Source organism: Poecilia latipinna, unplaced genomic scaffold (assembly GCF_001443285.1).
Source record: "Poecilia latipinna isolate Pla-1442-1.1 unplaced genomic scaffold, P_latipinna-1.0 Scaffold15, whole genome shotgun sequence".
NCBI classification, from domain to species: Eukaryota; Metazoa; Chordata; class Actinopteri; order Cyprinodontiformes; family Poeciliidae; genus Poecilia; species Poecilia latipinna.
The window spans coordinates 807,540-830,249 of NW_015112631.1; the positions used below are offsets into that span (position 1 = coordinate 807,540).

The 22,710-nt window shown below is 40.2% G+C and overlaps 1 protein-coding gene and 1 long non-coding RNA gene across 5 annotated transcripts in view; one reads left to right on the plus strand and one right to left on the minus strand.

Annotated features, from left to right (window-relative positions):
- Positions 1–22,710, plus strand: part of nova2 (NOVA alternative splicing regulator 2) — an 86,794-nt gene that overhangs the window by 54,672 nt on the left and 9,412 nt on the right. For all 3 annotated transcript variants that reach the window (XM_015032862.1, XM_015032870.1, XM_015032878.1), the window contains one exon: positions 12,480–12,646. In XM_015032862.1, coding sequence (XP_014888348.1) covers positions 12,480–12,646 — 167 coding nt within the window. The remainder of the gene's footprint in view (positions 1–12,479; positions 12,647–22,710) is intronic.
- The window catches only part of LOC106947807 (uncharacterized), a 51,185-nt gene continuing 45,652 nt past the window's right edge, over positions 17,178–22,710 (minus strand). For both annotated transcript variants that reach the window (XR_001425046.1, XR_001425044.1), the window contains exon 3: positions 17,178–17,699. This is a non-coding gene — a long non-coding RNA (uncharacterized LOC106947807). The remainder of the gene's footprint in view (positions 17,700–22,710) is intronic.

Consider the following 22,710-nt stretch of genomic DNA (forward strand, 5'->3'; position numbering starts at 1 on the left):
GGTGATCGGTATCGGTGATCGGCCCTCATGGGTGATCGGTATCGGTATCGGGAGGAAAAAACCTGATCGGCGCATCTCTATTAATATAGTTTGAACTGGAATGAACTGTTGAACGCTTAAATGTTTTTTATTTCATGGTGAAGTTTCACTGTGCAGATGAAAGTGTCTCGTAGCTGCAGAAACGTAAACAGAGAGAGTTTCAGAACCAGTGCAGTGATCAGAGAACATGGAGGGAAAGCAGCTCTTCCCAGTAGGAGGAATTACGTCAGTCCACAGGAATCCCTGCCTTTTCTTCCAGATCCTTTTGTTATTCTCTAAAGCGGGTCGCCTTATTCTCCCCGCGTCCCAGCCGCTCCGTCACTGCCGGACCAGATAAAGGACCGGGGGGGCGAAAGGAAAGAGGCTGAGAGGAAACCGGGTCTCCACTGTTCTGGTGTGCTGCGAATGGAAGAAAGATTCACTGCAAAGAAAGAAAGTTACAGCACTGACTGGTGTTTTGGTGTGAAAAGTTACGCTTTGCATTTCTTTTGGTTTCTACAGCTTCTGCACTGCAAGAACACAAAATTTACCAATTAATTTTATTCTGGGTTCTAGTGCAGATATATTAATACACTTTAAATATTGTGTATTGCAATATAACAAATAACCAAGAGAGAGCAGCTTGTTTTAATAAGTCAATAATTCTCTAGTATGAAAAAGTTCTAGTTCCACTGGCGGAATATTCTACTGCTCCGTTACCTAGCAACCGCAGCTGAACTCCACAGGTTACCTAGCAACCGCAGCTGAACTCCACAGGTTACCTAGCAACCGCAGCTGAACTCCACAGGTTACCTAGGAACCCCAGCTCTGTACGTGCTGTACAATGGCTGCTGGAGAAGACGAGTGCTTTGTTGTTGACTTGCCGTCCAGAAACCACCTGTAGAGGTGGGTCATACTTCACATTTTGGTATCGGCTCAATCCAGGAAGGGCATTAATTTTTCTTGGTGCTGATTGGCTGAACCCCCAAAGATGGGAGATGAGGAATAACGTGGGTTATTTGCAGTAGTGCAAAGTGGGTTTCCGTTATGCTTTTTCATGCTAATTATATAAACCTATTACACAAATTTTCACATTTTGCACAAATTAAAGTGAAATGTTGCCTTTATTTTTTTGAACAGTATATATATATATATATATATATATATATATATATATATATAAAACCACGCAGCTGTTTTTGGGCAATAAATTAATGTTTTTTGGTGTCTAGAAAAAGAGCTTTCTAATTATCGAGTCTGAGTCAACGGGCACTGCCCCGTTACCTAGCAACCCAAACTGAGCTCCAGCACGTTTGGTCAGCTGGTTCTTCCACTGTATGCACTGTATACAATGGCTGCTGGAAAGGACAACTGTTTTGTTGTTGGCTTTCCATCCAGAAACCACTTGCTGCATTCTTGTTAGTTGTGCAGGAGGCTCAACTTTTGCCTTTCAAAGTCATGTGGTTGTATAGTTTAGCATTTGTTTGCAAAATTATTGTTTAGCAAACAAAACTGAATGTTTTAGCATCTGTTTGCTGTAAAACATTCAGTTGGGGGCGTGGCCAGCAGCACCTTATCAGGATTTAAAGTGACAAGACGCCCTAAAACGGCTCATTCTGAGCTGAGCAGATTAAAATCTCATCTTAGAATGATTTTGAACAAAAAATGTAAAAGTTTTCTAAACCTTTTACACGGGCCGCTTCTTTTTATCAGAATATTTTGGGGTTTTTGGTCATTTTTTTATATCTTTGAGGGCAGAAAAGCCCAGCTGTCCACGTTAGCTCTGAGTTTATGTTTTTTCCAAATTGACCAAAGGTTTGTGTGCAGCAGCCTGCAGGTTCCTCATGGGACGCATAATAAACTCACATTTACATCAACTTTCTACATGGTGCATTTCTCACTGTGTTCCAGTTCCTCACTCTTCGTCATCCCGCCTTTAAACTGACCTTTCTGACCTTTCTTCCTCCTGTCCGTCTGTAATTTCCACTTTATTTCTCTCGTCGTCCTTCTCCTTCTCCTTCTCTTCTTCCTCCTCTTCCCTGTGTCCTGTTCTCTCCTTAATGACGACTTGGTCGACTGCAGCAGAGAACAGGTCCAAGTTTCCTTACTGTGCCTGATTACATCAGCACATGCAGTCCTACACACTCTCACACACACACACACACACACACACACACACACACACACACACACACACTTCATTGACTTCACGCTCCTCAGTTTCTGGAAGAGCCTCTCATGACATCACCAACATCTGCCCGGCTGCCTGAGACGTTGTGGCCGTTCTCCATGTTGATCTGATCTTTCTGCTCCATATCTGACCCGGATCGAACGCAGATGAAAATATACAGCAGAATGGAACCGGGAGGGTTGCTGGAAACGGATCAGAACTTTGTTTTTTCGCGCTGCTGGTTTGGATTAGGACGATTTGGGAACATTTGGATTAATAACCATCATTTATTGTTTATTATGAAACTTTAAAGTTTAACCCGTGTAGCTCTGCCCCCTCAGGCTAATAATGACAAATTTCATGGAAGTGGGCGTGGCCTCGATGCACAGAGGGGCGTGGCCAGGACTCAGTGAGGGGCGGAGCCAAGTGTGGGGCAAACAGGCAGATATTGCAAAATTAACCAAATTTACCTGGAAATATCAACAGTTTGAGCAGGAATTGGAAACTCTGCTTTTAAAATGGGTAGTAAATATTTTTTGTTACTTTAAACCAGGCTGTAGTTGGAGCATTTAGCTGGAATAAACTGAACTAATTTAACCTAATCTCATCTAGATTACGTTTTCACCATCAGGACTCCGTCTCCGTCCAGTTTGTTCAGTCACCTCTGCTGTCCTTCCAGCTTTCTAATAAAACCCTCTGAGGTCTGCGCAGTCACTTCCTCTGGATTATTAATATGTCAGCTGATGAATTCATCCTTCTCCTCGTCTGTTTGTCTCATTGTCGGAGCTTCTTCTATCGCGCCGTTTGGAAACATTTTCCTCGGAGCCGGAGGGGAATTGAAACGCAGTTAATACATCCTGAGATTTAAGACGAGTCTCTGGAGGCAAAAACTGCAAAGTTGAGCAGTTTTTCTGCTGCCATTACCATTTGTTTGAGTTGGTAATGTGTATTTGATTTGATTCTCGTTTATTTTGTTGTGTCTAAAACAGGGATGTCCAAAGTGTGGCCCGGGGGCCAGTTGTGGCCCTTTGGAGGATTTTATTTGGCCCCTCAGAGAAATTTTTAAAGGCACATTAAACCTTTATTTTTTTGTTTGTTTCTTTTATTAAATTGTTTTCATTGATTTCATTTGCTAAAAAAATAGCAAATAAGAAATTAATTATTAATAATATAATATAAATGAACTCAAAAAAGATTTGATGGGTGAAGAAAATATTTGTCATTTATTATAGCAACTTGTTTACATTTCTGTCAACAATATCATTTTGTATGAAAATTAGACGACTTTTTAAATTAAAATATTGCATATTTATTTAAGAGATAGAAAATAAATCTCAAGAAATAAATTTTCCAGTCTTAATTAAGAAAAAGGCTCTGAGCTCAACCATTTTGGCCCGAACAGCAAAAGGTTTGTCAGAAATCTGAGAAAAAAAGGTGGAAAAAAGTCCGAATTTTGAGATTAAAATTAGAAAAAGGTTTGGACAGCACCGGTCCAACAGAAGCTTTAATATCTGCGTTCGCAGCGGGTCGAACTCAAACTGTTCTGATTCAGGAATCCTGATGATGATGATCTGATGATCCATTTCCTTTTCCTCCTGCGGCGACGCGGTTCAGAGCGACACTTTTCTGAGGCGGCGCTGCTAATCCAGACGATCTGATCAGAGGTGGCCGTTAACCCGGGCTTATCCGCAGACGAAGGAGATCCGCTTAACGAGATTTACGTTAAAGCCTCTACATCTCACTTCCTGTCGGCTGAGAAACCCAAACACTGAGAAACCCAGGAAGAGCAGAAATACTGCAACATATTGGTAACTGATCAAATTATCAATCATTTCATATTTAAAAATTACATCATCAGACGGAGCAAAATATAAAGTTAAGTGGAAATTTTGGTATTTTTATAATCAAAATGACAATAATTCAGATAAGTAATAAAAAATATCAAAATCAGGCAAATAATATTTTCCCAAATCTGTTTCTTTCAATAAAAACTTCAGAAACTTTAACAGAAATTGCAGGTCTGAGTCTGGTGAGTTTTTGGTTAAAACATGTTTTCCATTCAGAAAATCCAGAAATTTTACTCAAGTCAGAGCAGAAATGCTTCCTAATGAAATGACTCAAAGTGCAGCGTAGTGAAAATACTCCTAAAGTTCATTTTTAAGAAAAGTTACGTCAGTAAATGTAACTCTCCAACTCTGAAAGCTACTTTGTTTCACCGCAAAGTAAGAAAAATGTTGAATTAGTTTGAAGATGCTGCAGTTTTCATAAACAAAAGCAGAAAGTGGAAAACAACATGAGTTTCCACTGATGTCTAAAAACTGTTAAAGAAAATAAAACGAGTGTAATTGAGTAAATGTAAGTAGTCACTAACCGACTCTGGAGCCAGCTGGATGTTTTCTATGCAGCTTTTCTCTCCTCGTTGTTTTGTGTAGAAATGAAGGCAGCTGTGAACGAATGAATGAAAATCAGATTTAAGAGTCGCTCGGCTCTCGCCGTGTTTGTTTTTAGGTCTCGGTTTCTCCCTGCCGTCTCTGTTTTTCTGACGTTGCTCTGTTGTGACAGGTTTCTCAGAGGTTTCCCGTTCTGCACGGCGCTCTGTCCGTCTCCGTTTGCCTCCGTCTGCCGCTGCTGTCGCTCCGTTTTGACATCTCCGTGGCGGCGCCGCTCTCCGTTCCTGCAGGTTCCTCGGCCCGCTTCTGCACCGATCGGCTGCCGTTTCTTCTCCAGATGTTTGTTTGTGCTGGGAGGGAAAAGCTGTACGTCTCGGCCCAGCAGGGATGAACATCATGTACCTGTGAACATGTGACCTGCGGCGTTTCTGTCACGTCTCCTCCCCTCACGCAGTTCTCTGCAGATATGGATGAAATATTCATGTTTATTGTCGCTTCAGGATGCAGAATGTGTTCCTGCTGCTGCAGAACCCGGAAAAACAAGAAAATATACCTCAACTAAATCTGATTTTATTCTTCAGTCAGGAGGACGATAAACACAGAATTATGACTTTAATATTCTGAGATTAAGAATTTTAATTTTGAGCTAAAAGTCAAAATTCTGAGAAATTAAAAGTCGGAGGGGAAAAAAGTAACAAAAAAATCTGAATTTTGAGAAAAAAAGTGAAAATTATGAGAAACAGTCATAAAAAAGTCAAAAGAAAGTCAGAATTTTCAGACTGAAGCCAAAACTATGAGAAAAAAGTAAAAAAATCTGATTTCTAAGAAGAAATTGGGGAAAAAAATTCAGTTTTCAGGAGGAAAAAGTTATAAAAAATCTGAATTCTGAGAAAAAAAGTCTATTCCAGGAAAAATGTCAGAAAAGTCAGAATTGTGAGAATAAAACGATAATGATAACAAACAGGTAAATTGAAGTGGGATCCAGTTTTTCGCTCCGACCCTCTTCCGTTCTGTGGAGACATTTGAAGTAGAAATCATTTGTAAAGCAGCAGAATCTGCCTGAGTTGGACAGAAACTGCATGTTTTCTGTGTTCCTGGTGAAGGTTTACGCCGAGGCCGGGGATTCCCCAGGCAGGCGGCTCTGGATGAGCATTTGTTCTCCGCTAGCAGCACAGATGTCTGTTTTTATGACTGAGAGGGAGTTGAGGATGTTTCCCTGCTTAAGTGCTACTTACATCCACCAAGATGCAAACACAGCAAATTAAGCTACAGACACTAATTCATTTCCTAGATGTGCAATTTAAAATGTTTTCAAAAGAAATATTGGTAAAATCTCCAACGTTACCTGTAAATTACCTGTACATTCATCAGAAGAAGCATGACAGTTCTGGGAAAGTCAGTTGTAATTTATAGAAAGAAACCTTTGAGATCTGGAGAAGAACTCTGTAAGTTATACAAAAAGTAACCTGCAAGTTCTGGAAAGTAAATGAAAGTTCTAGAAAAATAACTTCCAAGTTCTGGAAAGTAACCTGCATGTTGTAAAACATACAAGAAAGTATCCAAGTATCCTGCTGTGTCAGTTTCAGATTTGGGGTCGTAAAGTTTTTAACAAACTTTAGGCCTCAATGTAGCTCCAAGTTTTCAGAAAGTACTCCAAAAAGTACCCTGTAAACTCCAAAAAGTACCCTGTAAACTCCAGAAAGTACCCTGTAAGTTCTCTATTTCTAGAGGGATTGTTAAGATAGTCAATATGTTGCTCACCATCTCCAGGATCACACATGTACAGTCTAATCACAGTTCATGGAGTAACACTTGTCATTTGCCCTGGTCGCCATCCACAGAAGCCCAGAGAGGCCAAGTCTTCCTGCCTCTTGCTGGAAACTATGAATCACGGCTGCTAATTGTGGTCTGACTAATGCAATTAACAGGCAGGAGTCATCTTCACCGGCCGCTGCAGCTACAGGCTGAGCGGAGCTCACCGAGCCATCGAGAACAGGAACCGCCTCAGAAAGCCGGATTTACTCTGCCGGGACGTCCGCGTCGTTTGTCACATCAGAAACTGAGAGACTTCTGGTTTTTAAGGGAAATGCCACAAAAACCAAAGAAAACATTTCATATTTGAGCCGACTTTTTCCTTTATAATGTAATTTATGGAATTATGTTTTTTTTTAAGGCAGGTTAGGGTTAGTCCAGTAGACTCAGTTTGATTTGGGACCAAAACTGAAACATTTGCTGCATTTTCAGTTGCTTGGTTCTCTTTCACATTGAGTCAAACCAACCAAGCCTTTGAAAAACCTGTTCCCCTCCTTGCCTGTGGGGGCGCTGCACCAAGAACCACTTCAAGAAACGACAAGACCTCTGAAAAAGACTCTGAGCTCAACTTCCTGTTTCACAAAATATAAACAAAAATGGAGTGGCGTCAGATTTAACAGATTTTTCTTTTGTCTTCGCTAAAAAGCATCGAGCCATTTCTCCTGCTAGTGCGAGCCTAGTGTGTTTATTTGGTTAAATTTACCCAGAATGCCGTGCGCTATAGTCCACCTCCTGCTTTTGGAGTGGTCTGGTTAATAATAAACTTTATTTTGAAAGGACAAACCAAACATAAATTTAATCATTTGTACCAGATTGTAGCATTTAAGCTGACGGGTTGTAAAAAATTAATATACGGTGCAATAATAAATTAAAACCGAACATATAAAATATAATTTTAATAACTTAATGTTCATATATTCACTTCACTCTGAGGTTTGTAGGCGAAATTTTCCCTCTTTTCCAAACAAACTGAACTTTCAAGACAAACGGACTGGAGCTCTGCTAAAGCAGACTAAACAGGGCTGGTGTGCAGCACCTCAACAATGACTCAAGTCTCTTAAATCAGATGTTTCAACAGTTATTACCTAAGAAACCAGACCCATGGCTTAAAGGGTGCTTTTCAGAAGAATTGGGCCTTTGAGTGGAGGAAGGAAAACCCTAATTTATCCCTTTTGTGGTCAGAATGGGCTCAGACTACTTTCATTTCTTCCAGTGTAATGACTCTTCTTCTTCTCTGTTTCTAAAAAGCACAAATGTTTGATGCGCAGCACGTGGCTCGCTTTGTTCGGGTCGATGCAGCAGAGCCCAAACATGCCGAGCCGCATATGCTGCTGCTGTGAGTCACAGATCAGAGGAACGGCTCGGTGTGCTCTACGTCCGTTACCAGCGATCAGGAGGAAGGAGTGAGTCATGTTAGCTAGACCTTAATAAAAACCAGGGTCCGCAGCCTGGCTCACCACGCCATGATGAGCCTGCTGGTGCCGGGTCACTTTGTCGCCGTGGAAACCGGAAGCTGAAAGTTCACGCCTGGCTCTTGGTCTTCAGAGGGATCCACCGGATCTCCGGGGAGATTTTAGTTTCAGGTTGTTTACAAAACAACAGGAAGGCTGCAGCTTTCACTGCGGCCCGGTTCGTTTGGGGAGGACCGGGCCGAACCGAACTCTGGTCCGTCTGGTAGCAACTCGTTACATTTACTCCATTATATCGACTTGAGTAACTTTTTAAAATGTACTTTAGGAGCATTTTTACTTTTACTCGAGTGATTTTATTAGGAAGTGTTTCTACTCTTTAACTGAATAAAGTCTCTGGATTCTCTGAGTGAAAAACCAAAGCAGAGTTATTAGTAGTTTCATTTAATTTAAAACTTTTTAGACATTAATGGAAAGTAAGATTTTTTTTTTTTACTTTTATGAAAATTTAAAATCTTTAATTTAATCTCAACATTTTCATGGTTTGTGGTAAAACAAAGTAACTTCCAGAGTTGGAAAGTAACAAGTTACATTTATTTAATTACATTTATTTGAGTAGCGTTTTTGTACTTTTAAGAGTATTTTTACTTTTGCTGGAGTAATTTTATTCTGAAGTCTCTCTACTCTAACTGGAGTGTAATTTTTGGATACTCTGCCCGCCTCTCGTCTCGGTTCTTCCCGTCCTCCGGACCTGAACCTTGCAGTCTTCCCTGTTTTCCTTGTTTTTTTCAGGCTGGTATTAAATCTTGCATGTTGGATTATTTTCGGTCTAAGAAAACGATCCAGCTTGGCTTCTTCTCTGCACATGAAAGTCACAATCAGGTCCTTTGCAAACGCAGCAATCAGAGTGAAATTGAGGAGATTTTCATCTGAAATCTCCAACTGTTGAAAGAGTCCAAGCTGACGTTGTGTTTTACAAGAGCGGATGCTAAAATGCATTACAGACTCACACTTACGCACTCGCCGGACAGACTGCCAGCTGAGCTCACTTCAGGTCACTGAGGGATGTTTAAATTCTGCTGCGTCGGCGCTACTTTGGCATTTATACGTCTACGGCTGGAAGATTGTGTGGGGGGAATTATTTCACTTTCAATGAGACGTTATAATCAACCCCAGTGTTTGCTAAAGCTTATTGAAATAACTTCACTTTTGATTTAATTAGAGATCTGAGGCTGCAGCTCAGCCATGCCAGGTTGGCTGTTTTGGCTCTGAATATTTGGGTTTGTGTGTCATTTTATATTATTTAAAGCCAGTAGAGAAATCCAATCTCAGTTCCTGGAGGGCATCCATTCGATTATTTCAGCTCGGCGATAAAGATTTACAGCTACACCAGAAAACGGCTTAAATTATGGAGGCTGGAATTCAAAACGCACCAAAAACTTATCAAGATCAAGTAGAGGAAACAGAAACATTCATAAAAATCACTAAAATGGAAAAGGAGGAGGGTTTTCTGAGTGCAAGGTTTTTTAAAGATGGCCACACTGCAAAAACACAAAATCTTACCGCATTTTTTGGTCAAGTTTCTGATGCAAATATCTACACTTAAAATATGACAAATCAACTTAAAAATAACTTTTAATCAATATATAGGAGCTCGTTTGAAGTCAATAATTCTTTAATATTGATAAAAGTTCTGGTTCCACTTGTGGAACATTCCGCTGTCCCGTTACCTAGCAACCCAGCCAAGCACAGACCCGTTACCTAGCAACCCAGTTCTAATTGAACTGGCCCTTAGAACAAGCTTCTGTTTCTTGCTAAAAAGTTATTTGTAAGTTTGTTTTGCCTTATTTCTATTGTACTAACATATTTGCACTAGAAACTAAATCAAAATAAGTAGATTTTGTGCTTTTGCAGTGCAGATGAGGACAGCAGATGGATAACCGGATCACGCATTAAAACCAAGAAACGAGAGAATTTTTCCATGTTGCAGTTGTGATGTGAAGCGAGGCCAAACTAATGTTTGATCACACATCAAGCAGATGAATAAATTCATGTCGATTTTTCTCTTCTGTGAAAAAAAAAACACTGATTGTGTCTCCAGGAACTAAACATAATAAAATTCAACAACTTCACTTACCTGCTGTGGCCATTTAAAAGTAATGTAATGATTATGACATAATACAAGTTAACGCAAAGATCAAAAAACTTTAATTTCTAACAAACATTTAACACTGGAACTGGAAGTCATTTTGAATATTCAAAATAAATAAAGAAAACAAATAAAATGGGCAATGAAGTTTTGTAAACAAACTTTCAAAAAAGCTGCAAATTGAGACCAAAGAACCAGACAGAGACGTAGTTTCAGTTTATTCCTTCTTCTGGTGAATTAGTGGTTTGTAAAATAATATTTTATTTTGGTTCCTTTCTTTGTATTGTTGAAAAATTGCCAAAAATAAAGCAAATCTGAATAAAGTAGCTATAAGTTAACAGACGATGATGGTGAATATCTGGTGAAACTGGTTTCTGTTGCCAAAGCACAGCTGTAGCGCAGGCCCAACATGATCCTTAGTGACAGAGTGGCCTTTCCAACCACACACACACACACACACACACACACTTTCTCATGCCAAGACAATGGCCTGTTAATCCTGGCCTCTGATTGGACGGCTGGAGATTACCCAGAGGGCACCAGCTGTCAGGGAGAGGCGAGGCCCAGTTTCCTCCGAATCAACACTCTCTCTCTCTCACACACACACACACACACACCCTTCAATGGTCAGTGGGTGTTTCCAAAAGAAAAGAAAAAGAAGCTGAATAAAATAAAGAAACCACAAATGGCTTCGCCGGACGCCTGATTTCCATGTTCAGCTCTCGTGATGCTAAGACCAGATAGCTCCTGTTTGTCTCTGCTGTCACCAGGCCGTACCAACAGGAATGCACGGCAGTGACGGTGTAATGCTAACTGGTTTTATAAAAAGAACCAGCAGCAACATGTTGCTAAAAGCGACACAAACGCTCGTTTATTTTTAGTCTTTTGGCGTCACAAATCTTCTCCGCTCAGCCTGTTAGCATTGGTAGCCGTTTTGCTGTAGATTCCTCCCCCCTCTCTGGTACAAACACAGATGTTTTAGGCTCAGCCAGGCCAAGCCAAGCGGGTCCAACGGTGCCGCGGAGGAGGGTAGTGCCAACCGACCCGCTGCTGGGCTGTGATAAGACCAGAAACCCCTGGAGAGTCCGGAGAAACGAGGACGGAGAGGAACAGAAATAATACAGGAGAGAACGAAAAGACGAGGGAAGAACATCCGTTACTGATGAGATGGACTGAGAGGTTTTGCTTTGGTTCCCTGCCGGTTTGTGGATTATTTCTGAAATATTCTGCAGGAAATGCAGTTTAGGAAGCTGGAATACCCAGATGCACTGATGCTCGACTTCCTATTGGCTGGCAAAGCAGCCAATCACAGAGGGCCTTTCATTTTCCTTCACGCTCCTGGATTATCTAAACCCCCAAGAGGGGCAACAAGGACGACTTTAGGTTTGCACAGTAGAGTCAAGACGGTTTCCATGTGCATTGATTCACACTGAGGTATATTTGGAGTTTAGCTATTAAAATAGGCAGTTAGAAGCATTTTTAGAAAAGGGCTCCAGTGTTCGCAGGTGGATGTGCTCCAATGTACTTCCATACATTTTCGTCTGCAGTTTCCTCCACAGTAAAGATCCACATTTTGCATGTTTTTATACTTCCCTTTGGGTTTCTGCTGCTTCTTAAAAAAAAAAAAAAAAACACCCATCCAGTTTTTGACAATAAGTTCCTGTTTTGTTTTTTTAGTTTTTTTGGTGTCTGCCTGGAAAATGAGCCGTTCCAGAAAACTCTGGAATGTAACAAATCAGCAGGCACCGCCCGTTACCTAGCAACCCCAGCAGAGCTCCGCCCGTTTCTTAGCAACCCCAGCAGAGCTCTGCCCGTTACCTAGCAACCCCAGCAAAGCTCTGCCCGTTACCTAGCAACACCAGCTCCTTCGGTCAGTTGGTTTTATTGCTGTATGTGCTGTACAATGGCTGCTGGAAAATACAAGAGTTTTGTTGTTGACTTACCATCCAGAAACCACTTGCTGCATTCTTGTTGGTTGTGCAGGAGGCTATACTAATGCTTTTCAGTGTTGTATGGTTGTATAATTGTGAATCTGTTTGCGGCCATTTTCACATTTGGGTGTAAACGTTGAGTCGGGGGCGTGGCCAGCAGCAGCTTCTTTGGATTTAAAGTAACAGCAGCCTAAAAAAGCTCAAAATAGGCAGAACTGAGCAAATTGAAATCTCATTAGGTAAGGATCAGTATATTGATGATTTTGATGGTGACACTTGATAAAATGGAATGTTATTGGTTTCTCAGTTTGGTGACTATGGAGTTTTTATGACTTTATTTTTGAGCTGCCTTGTTGCTGAAATGTGCTACAGAATAAACTTGATTGATTTTTTTCTTATATTGCCTCATATTGTCACGACATGGCGACAACTTCAACAAATATGGAAAAAACGTTTTTGAAAAAGTTACAGACTGCAGCTTCAAATTGATAAGTTGGTGTTTCCTAAGTTTCCTCTGTGCCTTTCCTGACCCAGCCGTGTGTGTGTGTGTGTGTGTGTGTGTGTGTGTGTGTGTGTGTGTGTGTGTGTGTGTGTTTTCAGGCACGACAGAGCGGGTGTGTCTGATCCAGGGGACGGTGGAGGCGTTGAACGGCGTCCATGACTTCATCGCTGAGAAGGTGAGGGAGATGCCTCAGAGCACCCAGAAGACAGAACCGGTCAGCATCCTGCAGCCGCAGACCACCGTCAACCCGGACCGCGTCAAACAGGTCCGTCTGCGTGTCTGGCAACAGAACCGGGGGATGGTTGGTGCTTTTATTGTGAAAGGCTATGAGGCGACGCCTCATACCGGGTTTATGTCTGGAGATTTTAGTGTGAAGGAAGGAAGGTCTGGTATAAATTATGCTATTATCTAAATGTGTTATTTAGGATTTCCTTTAACGTTTTTGATGTGAATGCAGGCGATTTGTGACTTTGTTTGCTGACCTTTAACCTTTGAAAAATCACCTCATCCTAGTTCAACAACTTAACATTTCTTTGAAACTGGCGTGTTTCCATTGAGCTAATTGATTTTTTTCACATTCAATTTGCACCCTTACAAATAAAAACTAACATTTCTGCCATAAACTTTTCTGGAAAAAGAAGTAAATGCCTGAGTTTGAAAAGTTGATGATTTTCTTCAAAAAAATATAAAATTTTCTGAGATTGAAATCTTGAAATATTTCTGGGATTAATATCAAAACTTTTTGAGTTTTAGTAGATTTTTTAGCTTTTCAAAGTCAGAAGTTTCCTTGTTTTTTCTGGTTAATTTCTCAGATTTTTGGTGGAAATTTACTCCAAGTCGTAGTTATCTTGTATTTTTTTGTCTAGTTTCCAGTGCAAATATCTTTACTTTTGTCTTACTTCAAGTTTACTAACTTACAAGAACCTTTTCAGCAAGATGTAGGAGCTTCTATTACATAAATAATTCCTTGGTGAAAATGTTCTAGTCAGTGAAATAATCTGCCACAGGAACAAGTATTAGTCTCAATATTAAAGAACTAAACCAGCTCTTTTGTTTTGCTGAAAATTTACTCGTAGCTTCGTCTTACTCCAACTGTCTTCAGGTATTTACAGCAGAAACTAGACAAAAAATACTTGGTCAGATTTTGTGTTTTTGCAGTGAAACCAGCAGCTGGTTTGCAATTTTCTGCCAAGCCAAAAACTGGAGTGACTGATGTCTACAGAAAGGTCTGTGGAGCAGCGAGACTTTTATTAGTATTGGATTAAACCAGCGGTGTCCAGAGTCGGTCCTGGAGGCCCGGCATCCTGCAACTTCTAGTTCTCTCCCTGGTTGTAGAAACAACTTTTTCAGCAAGTCAGTGTTCCTGTACGGCCTCTAACGAGCCATCATTTGATCCAGGTGAGTTAAACCAGGGAGAGACCTAGAACATGCAGGATGCCGGGCCTCCAGGACCGACTCTGGACATCCTGGTTTAAACTAACTGTATGCAGAAACTAAATAATTTAGGAAAGCCAGAGTGTCTACAGGTTTTCCCTTTTCCTTTGGGCTTTTGAATCCAGCTGTGTGCAAACAAGGTGCATAAAATCAGTAGAAAACCCTTTTCTGGCCCAGGCCTCATGTTTTAGTAGGTTTTTAACATCCCTGTTGAGATGAACAGCTTTTAATTTAAGAACGATATTCTCCCAGTTTTACGAGGAGCTTTTAGGAGCCCTCTTAAACGTTTTACCATAAACCCCGAGAGGCAACTCAGGAACAGTGACGTAGGTGTGCTAGCTCAAACAAAAAATAAAAAAACAAGAAAAAATGTTCCGTCACTTAATGAGGAACAAATTAGGAGGAAAATCCATGATTGCAAGCAGATTTGTTGGACTATAAGTCCAGAAAAGACGCTGGAGGGGAAAAGAAGGAGGTGAAGGAAGGAGGAGGGAGATGAGATGGAGTCGGACAGGATGCTGCGTCGGAGGTGTGAACATGCAAACTGCAGGCTGACACGCACGGCCACACAGGCCGGAACGTCCTGCAGGAAACGCCGTTTGGACTACTCTGCTTCACGCATGCGCTGCAAAAACTCAAAATCTTACAGAGTAAATTTGGTTTCTAGTGCAAGTATCTGAAATAAGACAAAACTAAATCACAAGTAAGAAATAGCAGCTTGTTTTGAGTCAATAAATCCTTAATGTTGATGAAAAAGTTCTAGTTCCACTTGTCAACAGGGTCTTTGCGGTTACCTAGCAACCCCAGCCAAGCCCGGTCCGTCTCCTAGCAACCCAGTTCTGCTTCCACTGGCAGATTTTTTCCCTTATAACAAAACATTTTCTCCATAATCTGCCAGTAGACCAAGAACTTTATCAACATAATGAAACTGTTTACTAAAAACAGGTTCCTACGTCTTGGTGAAAAGTTACTTCTTAATTAGTTTTGTCTTATTTCACATGTAACAAGATGTTTGGACAAGAAGCTAAACCAAACATATTTGGTAATATTTTGTGTTTTGATGTATTTGCTCATATGCCTTAAGCAGCGTTTCTTTTTACACCAGAGCAAACTTAAAACTCTAGATGCTAACTACCTTAGCATTTTCGTGCATGCTAGGCTACATTATGGCGGGTCGTTTTCTTGATGTTTACTAATAATTACACGCGTACCTTCAGCATAATGCAGTATTTAATCTTACCAATCTTATTTAAAAACATTAATCTTCTTACCTTTAGACGACTGTCATCCATCAACGTCTTTGCAAACAAAAGCAGCGTTGCCAGATTGGACGGGTTTCCACCCAATTAGGCTGCTGTGGCAAATTTAGGCTGTTTTTCCACATTCAGTGAGTTTTTAGAAATGTTTCTTTTGAAACAGCTGTCCTTGTGTGGGACAGATATTCAAAACATTTAATAAAAAGCCTTGATCTTCCACTTATCTTTTTATTTAATTTATTTTGAAATCTCTTGAATCTGGCAAACATGAATTAAAAGGAGATGACAAAAAAACCACATCTTATTGTGACAGTAAATTTCATTAGAGCTTGAGATTTGGGCTGATTTTTTATTTGAGCAGGTTTTATGTTGTTTTGGGGCTTTGAACTGTCAAATCTGGCAACACAGATCAAAAGTTTACAATGAAATAAGTTTAGTTTGCATTTTTGCCCTTTTGTGCATCAATGACCATTTTTACAGTGAAATCAACTGAATAAAAGCGACGTTGCGCCGCTATTTTTACAGAAGAGTTTGTTTGGATGTCCGTCATGGCGAATGAGCTGCTTTATGTTTTAAACACAATAAATTTAACTTACAAGAATCGCATCACATTTCAGAGACTTTCTGTAATTAATTAGCCAGAAACGGAAACTATTAAGATCTTTTTTATGGTGTCCCGATCAGTGGATGAACTGAGTCCTTGTAACATTTTAGAGTCATATTTAGATTACATAATGTTTGTTATAATTACCTTTCCATTTGGCTGCAGTGGATTTAACAGTAAAATGATTTATTATGGGCTGGACGACGATGCAGCTGTGAGCACTCCAGCAGAAAATGGGTCAGGAGTTTCTGTGTTTCCTTCCCAAACCGTGACTGCTGGTTACCTGGCGCTCCGTAGGTGTGTGTGTGTGTGTGTGTGTGTGTGTGTGTGTGAGTGTGTGTCCTGGGTTTTACCCCGCCTCTCGTTCATTAACCTCTGGCCCGCTGCCCTGACAAGGACTAAGTGAAGCGTAGATAGATAATTCATCATGTTTGTACAATTTATTCCCTTATGTTTAATTTGAGGTTTGAAAAAATCTTTGAATATTAACTTTTCATCAGCAGAATTGCATGAAAGATTTTTCCAGGAAAATGATCGCCTAGGGGACAGTTTCTGTTAAAATTGTTGCATAAAAAGTCCTCCATAGATCAAATGTAAATTAAAGTTGGATAAAACTGACAATGACAACTGTTTTAGGAAACTGTCTGAATCTGACTGTGTGTCACAGCAGTTACAGCCCCACACTGCACAAACAGAAAACCTTACAGAGTATTTTCTGTTTCTTGCTCCTGAAACAAGACAAAACTAACTTACAAGTAACTTTTCAGGAAGAAACAGGAGCTTGTTTCACATTTTTACCATGTTTTACGTGAAATAATCTGAACTAGAACTGGGTTGCTAGGCAACGGACGTGGCGTGGCTGGGGGTTGCTAGGCAACGGGCTGGGCGTGGCTGGGGGTTGCTAGGCAACGGGCTAGGCGTGGCTGGGGGTTGCTAGGTAACGGCACAGTGGAATAATCTACCAGTGGAACTAGAACTTTTTCATCAATATTAAGGAATTATTGACTTAAAATGAGCTTCCATTTCTTGCTGAAATGTTGTTTGTAAATTAGTTTTGCCTTATTTCAAGTGTGGTAAGATATGTTAACTAAAAACTAGACCAAAAATACTTGGTAATATTTTTTTTTTTTTCAGTTTTTCAAAAATCAGACAGAAGTGCTGCATCCTGATGTCTCGGCTCTGGAGACGAAGTTGCGTCTTTTCTCCTCTGATGATGTGATTTCTTGTTTGGATGCATCAGCAGGATGATGTGAAGGTGTGAAAGAAAGCATCATTCCTCTATGATGCAAAAACTCGCATTATAAAACACCAACAGTGAGGAGAAAGATGCTGGTTTCATTTTCAACAGAGAAACAGCAGCAGGAATCTGTTGATTGCTCTTTAAAATTAGGCTTTTTATACGTGAAGGAAAGTTGTTTTTAGGGTGCAACACTCAGAAGATGAGATGAGTTTTGATGTGAATCATAAGAATGAAACCAGATGAGATCTTACAACTTCAAAGATCAGATTTATGCTCCAAAAAGGCTTTTATTCTGCATTTTTATGGATTTTTGCCACAAGCTCCAACTGATGTTTTTTTTCCTGCTTTCTGTTTAAGACCTGCTCTCCAACTGATCATTCTGCAGCGCTGATCGTTTCCCAGCTGCTGCTGATCAGGTTCAGTACGATGTCGCACGACAGCCCTTAGATGTCCAGCTACTGGTTGCTATGGCGATGCTTCCTGCCTCTTTCTGAACAACTTGTGTTGCTTATTGTTAGTTTAGTCTTTCATTTTGTAGCCATTTATTGTTCCTGCTGGAAACGCAAAAAGGAAAAAAATCGATTTATGTGTTTTCAATCAGGATTTCATCAGATGAAGCCATGCTAGCAGTAGCTAGCTAGCAGCAGCTAGCTAGTAGCAGCTAGCTAGTAGCAGCTAGCTAGCAGCAACGTCAACGAGAAATATTGTGATGTTTTAATATAGTCGGATCTTCTTACAGCCCAACCGGTCTTGGTTCTGGTTCCTCCCTGTCTGGAAGTTGATGCTGTGGAAACGACGGAGAAGTAGGGCCACACTAAGAAAACAAAAATTCAAATAGTACTTTATTCTCATTATATTTAAATGTTTTTCTCATACCATTAAATTCTTTTTCTTGTAATATTAAACCATTTTCTCCTAATATTATGACTTTATTCTGGTAATAATATTTCCCATCATGGCCGTTTTACACTCCGTCTAGTTTCTGACTCGTTTTGTTGCCAGGCTGTGATTTATCATCATTAAATGGAAGAAATTCATAATTATGAATAAATATTTGGAGATAAATGCATCTGCCGGTTGATCTCTCCAGCAGCATGTGAGGTTCCTAAAAGGCCGTCAGAATGTGTGAGATGTTGTGTTTGTGCTGCTTTTACAAGCCATTACAGAGTGAGGGTGAAGTCAGAGGTCAAAGGTCAGGGCTCCGCGGGGGTCTTTTCCGAACCAGAGCTCTGCTTCCTGTTTCCAAGCAACAGCTCACAGGAAATCTGCGTCCTGACATGAAAACATCGGCGATCAGGATTCGCAGAGGTCGCACAAACGAGGCACGATCTGCTAATTGGCGCGTTTCCGTGCCGACGGGCGGGTTTGGTTCCTGCAGCTCAGCTTCAGCTATTACAAAGTTTTTTGTTTTGTACTTTAACTGAATGTGTTAACAGTATTTCCATGTTGCAGTCGACTGGCAGCTGAGTAATCCGGTTCTGGATGATTTGAGAAGCCACAGGGAGACAGGCGGCTAATAGCTGCTGATATTTAGACTCTTATAATAGAGGGCGAATCCCCCTGTTGCTCTTCAGGCTATTTATACCAAGTCGGAGCAGAAACTAAATGGGTTTGTGCAGCATCTGATGACACACAGAGAAACTCCCGCTCCAAAATAACCTCCGAAGTTTTCCAGAAGAACCTGCAGTGTTAAAACAAACAAACGCCGAGTAATACGGAGAATTTACTGCAAAGTGTTTCTCTAACTTCTGCTGGGTTGGAAACGGTGCATGGATGAGTAACTCACACTTTCCCAGACGTCTCTGTAAACTTTTCATCAGGCGGGAAAAAAATCGTTAAGCTAGAAAAATGTATGAAACCCTTAAAAAAACAAATAAAGCAGCACTTTTTTTTTCTTTTTTTTGTAGGATCCAAGTATTTAAAAGTCATTTTCACCTTTGAATTATTAAAAGAAAGGCTTCTAGGTTTGAAATAGTTTTAGGCTTTTTTCAAAGGGTTTGCTGTATTTAGCTGAGCTGAATAAATTTCAGGTGAAACAAAGTTGATATTTCAGTAAAAGTGGATCTTGGTTGTAAAAAGGTGAATATTTTGTCATACTTTACATTTTCCACTGTAAGAAAATTATGCCAGTAATGATTTTACCCTGATAAAGCTGCAGTGAGTCACTTTTATTAAAATATTTACATATTTGTTGAAACTGCTGTTAGATCAGTGGGATAAGATGTGAAAAATTGAACTTCTCCAAATAGAACGATAATTAAAATGAGCTCAATATTTCCATTTGCATTACTAATTGTTTTCCTCTTTCTACCAAAACTGGACAATAAAAGTTTTCAGTTTTTTCCAGTGTTTTGGAAACTAGCCCTTTTTTTGAAGGACAGTTTTGTTTACAGAGACTTTATGATTTATTTTGGATATTTAATTGTCTTCCAGTTCCAGAGTTAAATGTTCTGCGTGTGCGGAGGGTGCGGGGCCGGGATCTCTGGTCCAGTCAGAGGAGGCGAGGGGGAGGACAAAAGATAACAGAGGGAAGAAAGGAACAAAGGGTCGGGAATAAAAAGTGTTGCAGACGATGACATGAGGATAGATGGGTGGAGCGCCGAGCTGTTGTTAGCCGACAGCTGCGGAGTGACGGCGGCCTGCAGCTTGGGAAGCAGACAGACAGAAAAGCAGAGCAGCAACGACACCAACAGACGACACGGCGCTTCAAGGACACGAAAAAACGGGTCAGGAGGCGATTTATGGGCCGAGCGGATTCCTCTGGAGGCCGGGTGAAATTAAGGAGAAGAAGTCAAATAGAAAACAATAACTGGCATTGTTTAAAGTTTGAACTTCCATAAAACAAGTCCATCACACCTGTTAACCTTATTTGAACAGCTCACAGATATGGCCTATACAAAACCCGTTCATGACATTTTCTGTGCACAAAATCCTTCATAGGTAATGAGGTTTTATCTGTTTTAGGGTGTCTTGTCGTTTTAAATCCAAATACTCTGCTTCTGGATCCCCCAACTCATCGTTTACTCTCGCACGTGAAAATAGTTGCAAACAGATGCACAATTATACAAGCTTACAGATTTGAATAGCATTAGTGGCGCATTCTGCACAACCAACAAGGATGCAGCAAGTGGTTTCTGGATGGCAAATGAACAGCAAAACACTTGTCCTTTCAATCAGCCATTGTACAGCAGTAAAAGTAGCTGTAGAACGAGTTCCCAATGTGCTGGAACTCTGCGGGGGTTGCTAGGTAACAGGGGGAACTCTGCTCAGGTTGCTAGGTAACAGGGGGAACTCTGCTGGGGTTGTTGGGTAACAGGGGGAACTCTGCTCAGGTTGCTAGGTAACGTCAGTTATGACTCAACATTCTGCAGGTTTTTGAAGCGGCTCATTCACTTATTGCCCAAAAAAACAGCTGGATGTTTTGGGTTTTTTTTAGAAGCACTAGAAACCCGACTAGAAGCACAAAAAATGTGGAAAATCTGAATTTTGTATAATAACTTCCCTTTAAATTCTCATACAGCCTTGATACAAATTATTTCCTTCCTTTCTTCTGCGTTTTACATTTTAACATTCGTGCCCTGCAAATACAAGATTATTAATATTTTTAAGGCATCTACAGAGGTGAATGCCTTACAGCACATCAAACATGAGGTTCGGGGGCCAAATCCGGCCCGCCAGAGATTTTTAAGTGGACGTTTTTATCTGCATACTGCCAAACTGCATAAATTAGTTCATCCACTTCTTGAAAAAGTGTACAAGAAAACTGCAAAATGTTTTTTGTTTTTTTTTACTCTGATATGGACAAGGACTACATGCTAACGCTAAGTTCAACTAAATTTGACAATTTAAAACATTTTTAAAAAATACATAAAGATACAAGGTGATGAAAGATGTATCAAACTGTTTTTTAAATCAATTTTAGAAGTTTTACTTCCATCATCATGTCTTATAAGCAGATTTGAACTCAGACGGTTCTAATCGCTGTTGACTCAGACTTTGAACGTAACCTGATCGAGTTTCGTTTTCTGTTATTCCAGGGATTTTTTAGCCTCTCTAGTCTATTGTTCAGACTGATTGTTTTAAACTTTAATAGCTGACCATTTACCCACATGCAGCCACTTCCTGTAACCTCCCAGCTCCTGTGTCAACACCTGTTTCCTGCTTCCTGTTATTGCTCCTCTACACAGGAAGTTTGACATTCATGTTGGGAAAAGGGAGTAGGACTCATTTCAGTGAAATGTCAGGAGATTAGTCTGACATTTAGTGGTGAACTTCATTTGTGGAACTTTGTTGATTTATTTGTTGTTATTGATCGACGGTAGATTAATAATTGTTTTAGAAAAAAAGTGACTGTTTTGGAAATGCCTGCATTTCTTCTAATGGCCAATAGGGGGCAAAAATGTAAATTTAGTTTTCTAATCAACCAAATTCTCAGATCTGAGAAAAAAAGCTTTTTTCATTTTGCTGCAACTCATAGTTTAAAGTTTAATTTTAGACTTTTATTTGTTAATAAATAAAAGTCATAATTTGCCTAAAAAAAACAGTAAAAATGGGACAGATTGAGTTGAAGTAACCTGAGTCTGACCGGAGGGAGTTCCAGTGATTATTACTCCTGTTTTCAAAGACATAACTGTGGAGGCCAAGGCAATAAATCCAAGAACATATGAGCAACGTTATGATGTCAACATATTTCCACCCATTTTCACTTGTGAAGGCCAGAAAACGTTGATGTTTCAGGAAAAGATGTGACAACATGGACGCTTAAGTTTTCTTTTGTAATCTGCTTACTGTGAAATATCAGTAGCTTTAATTTGTAGTATTAGCTCAGTTAGCATGTGGCATGTTTCGGCATTTCCCTACTTGTAGTGTTTCTTTGTACCATTAGCTTTAAACATTAGCACAGCTAGCATGTAGCATCTATTGACAGAATTCCTCTCTCGTAGTGTTAGTTTGTTGTGTTAGCTTGTAGTATTAGCACAAATAGCATGCTGGATCATTCAGCATTTCCCTAATTGTAGTGCTAGTTTGCAGCATTAGCTTGATGCATTAGCGCAGCTAGCATGTGGCATCTTGTAATGGGATTCCTCATTCGCAGTGTTAGTGTGTAGCGTTAGCTTGTAGCAATTGCACAGTTAGCATGTTTATTCATAAATAAGTCACAATTTGCAAAAAAAACAGTAAAAATGGGACAGACTGAGTTGAAGTAACCCGAGTCTGACCGGAGGGAGTTTCAGTGATTATTACTCCTGTTTTCAAAGACATAACCGCGGAGGCCAAGGCAATAAATCCAAGAACATATGAGCAACGTTATGATGTCAACATATTTCCACCCATTTTCCACAACCTGCCGTAGCCAGAAAACGTTGATGTTTAAGGAAAAGACATGAAAACATGGCTGCTTAAGTTTTCTGTTGTTTTGTGCTCACTCATAAATATTGGATATGCTGTTTGGCTTCCCCCACTTCCTGGTTACATCATACTTCATAACTTTTTATTCATCTTTTTCTTTTATCACTCCTGCAATTTACAGCCTCGGCATAAATGCTCAGTCAGCAAAACGGCAGTGGCTCTCGATCCCTGCTTATCTTCAGCAACAGAGGATACCGAGTTTCTGCATTTTATTACAGACTCTGTAATAAAATTTAAAATTTTTTTTAGGTCACATGAAACTCAGACAGACATTTTGCTTTCCTTTCAGAAAGGTGAAGCAAAGATTTATCGGGTTCAGTGATGGAAAAACAAAATGTACTCCTGCTGCTTCCTCAGCAGTCGCCAGAGGCAGCTTTTAAAGTCCA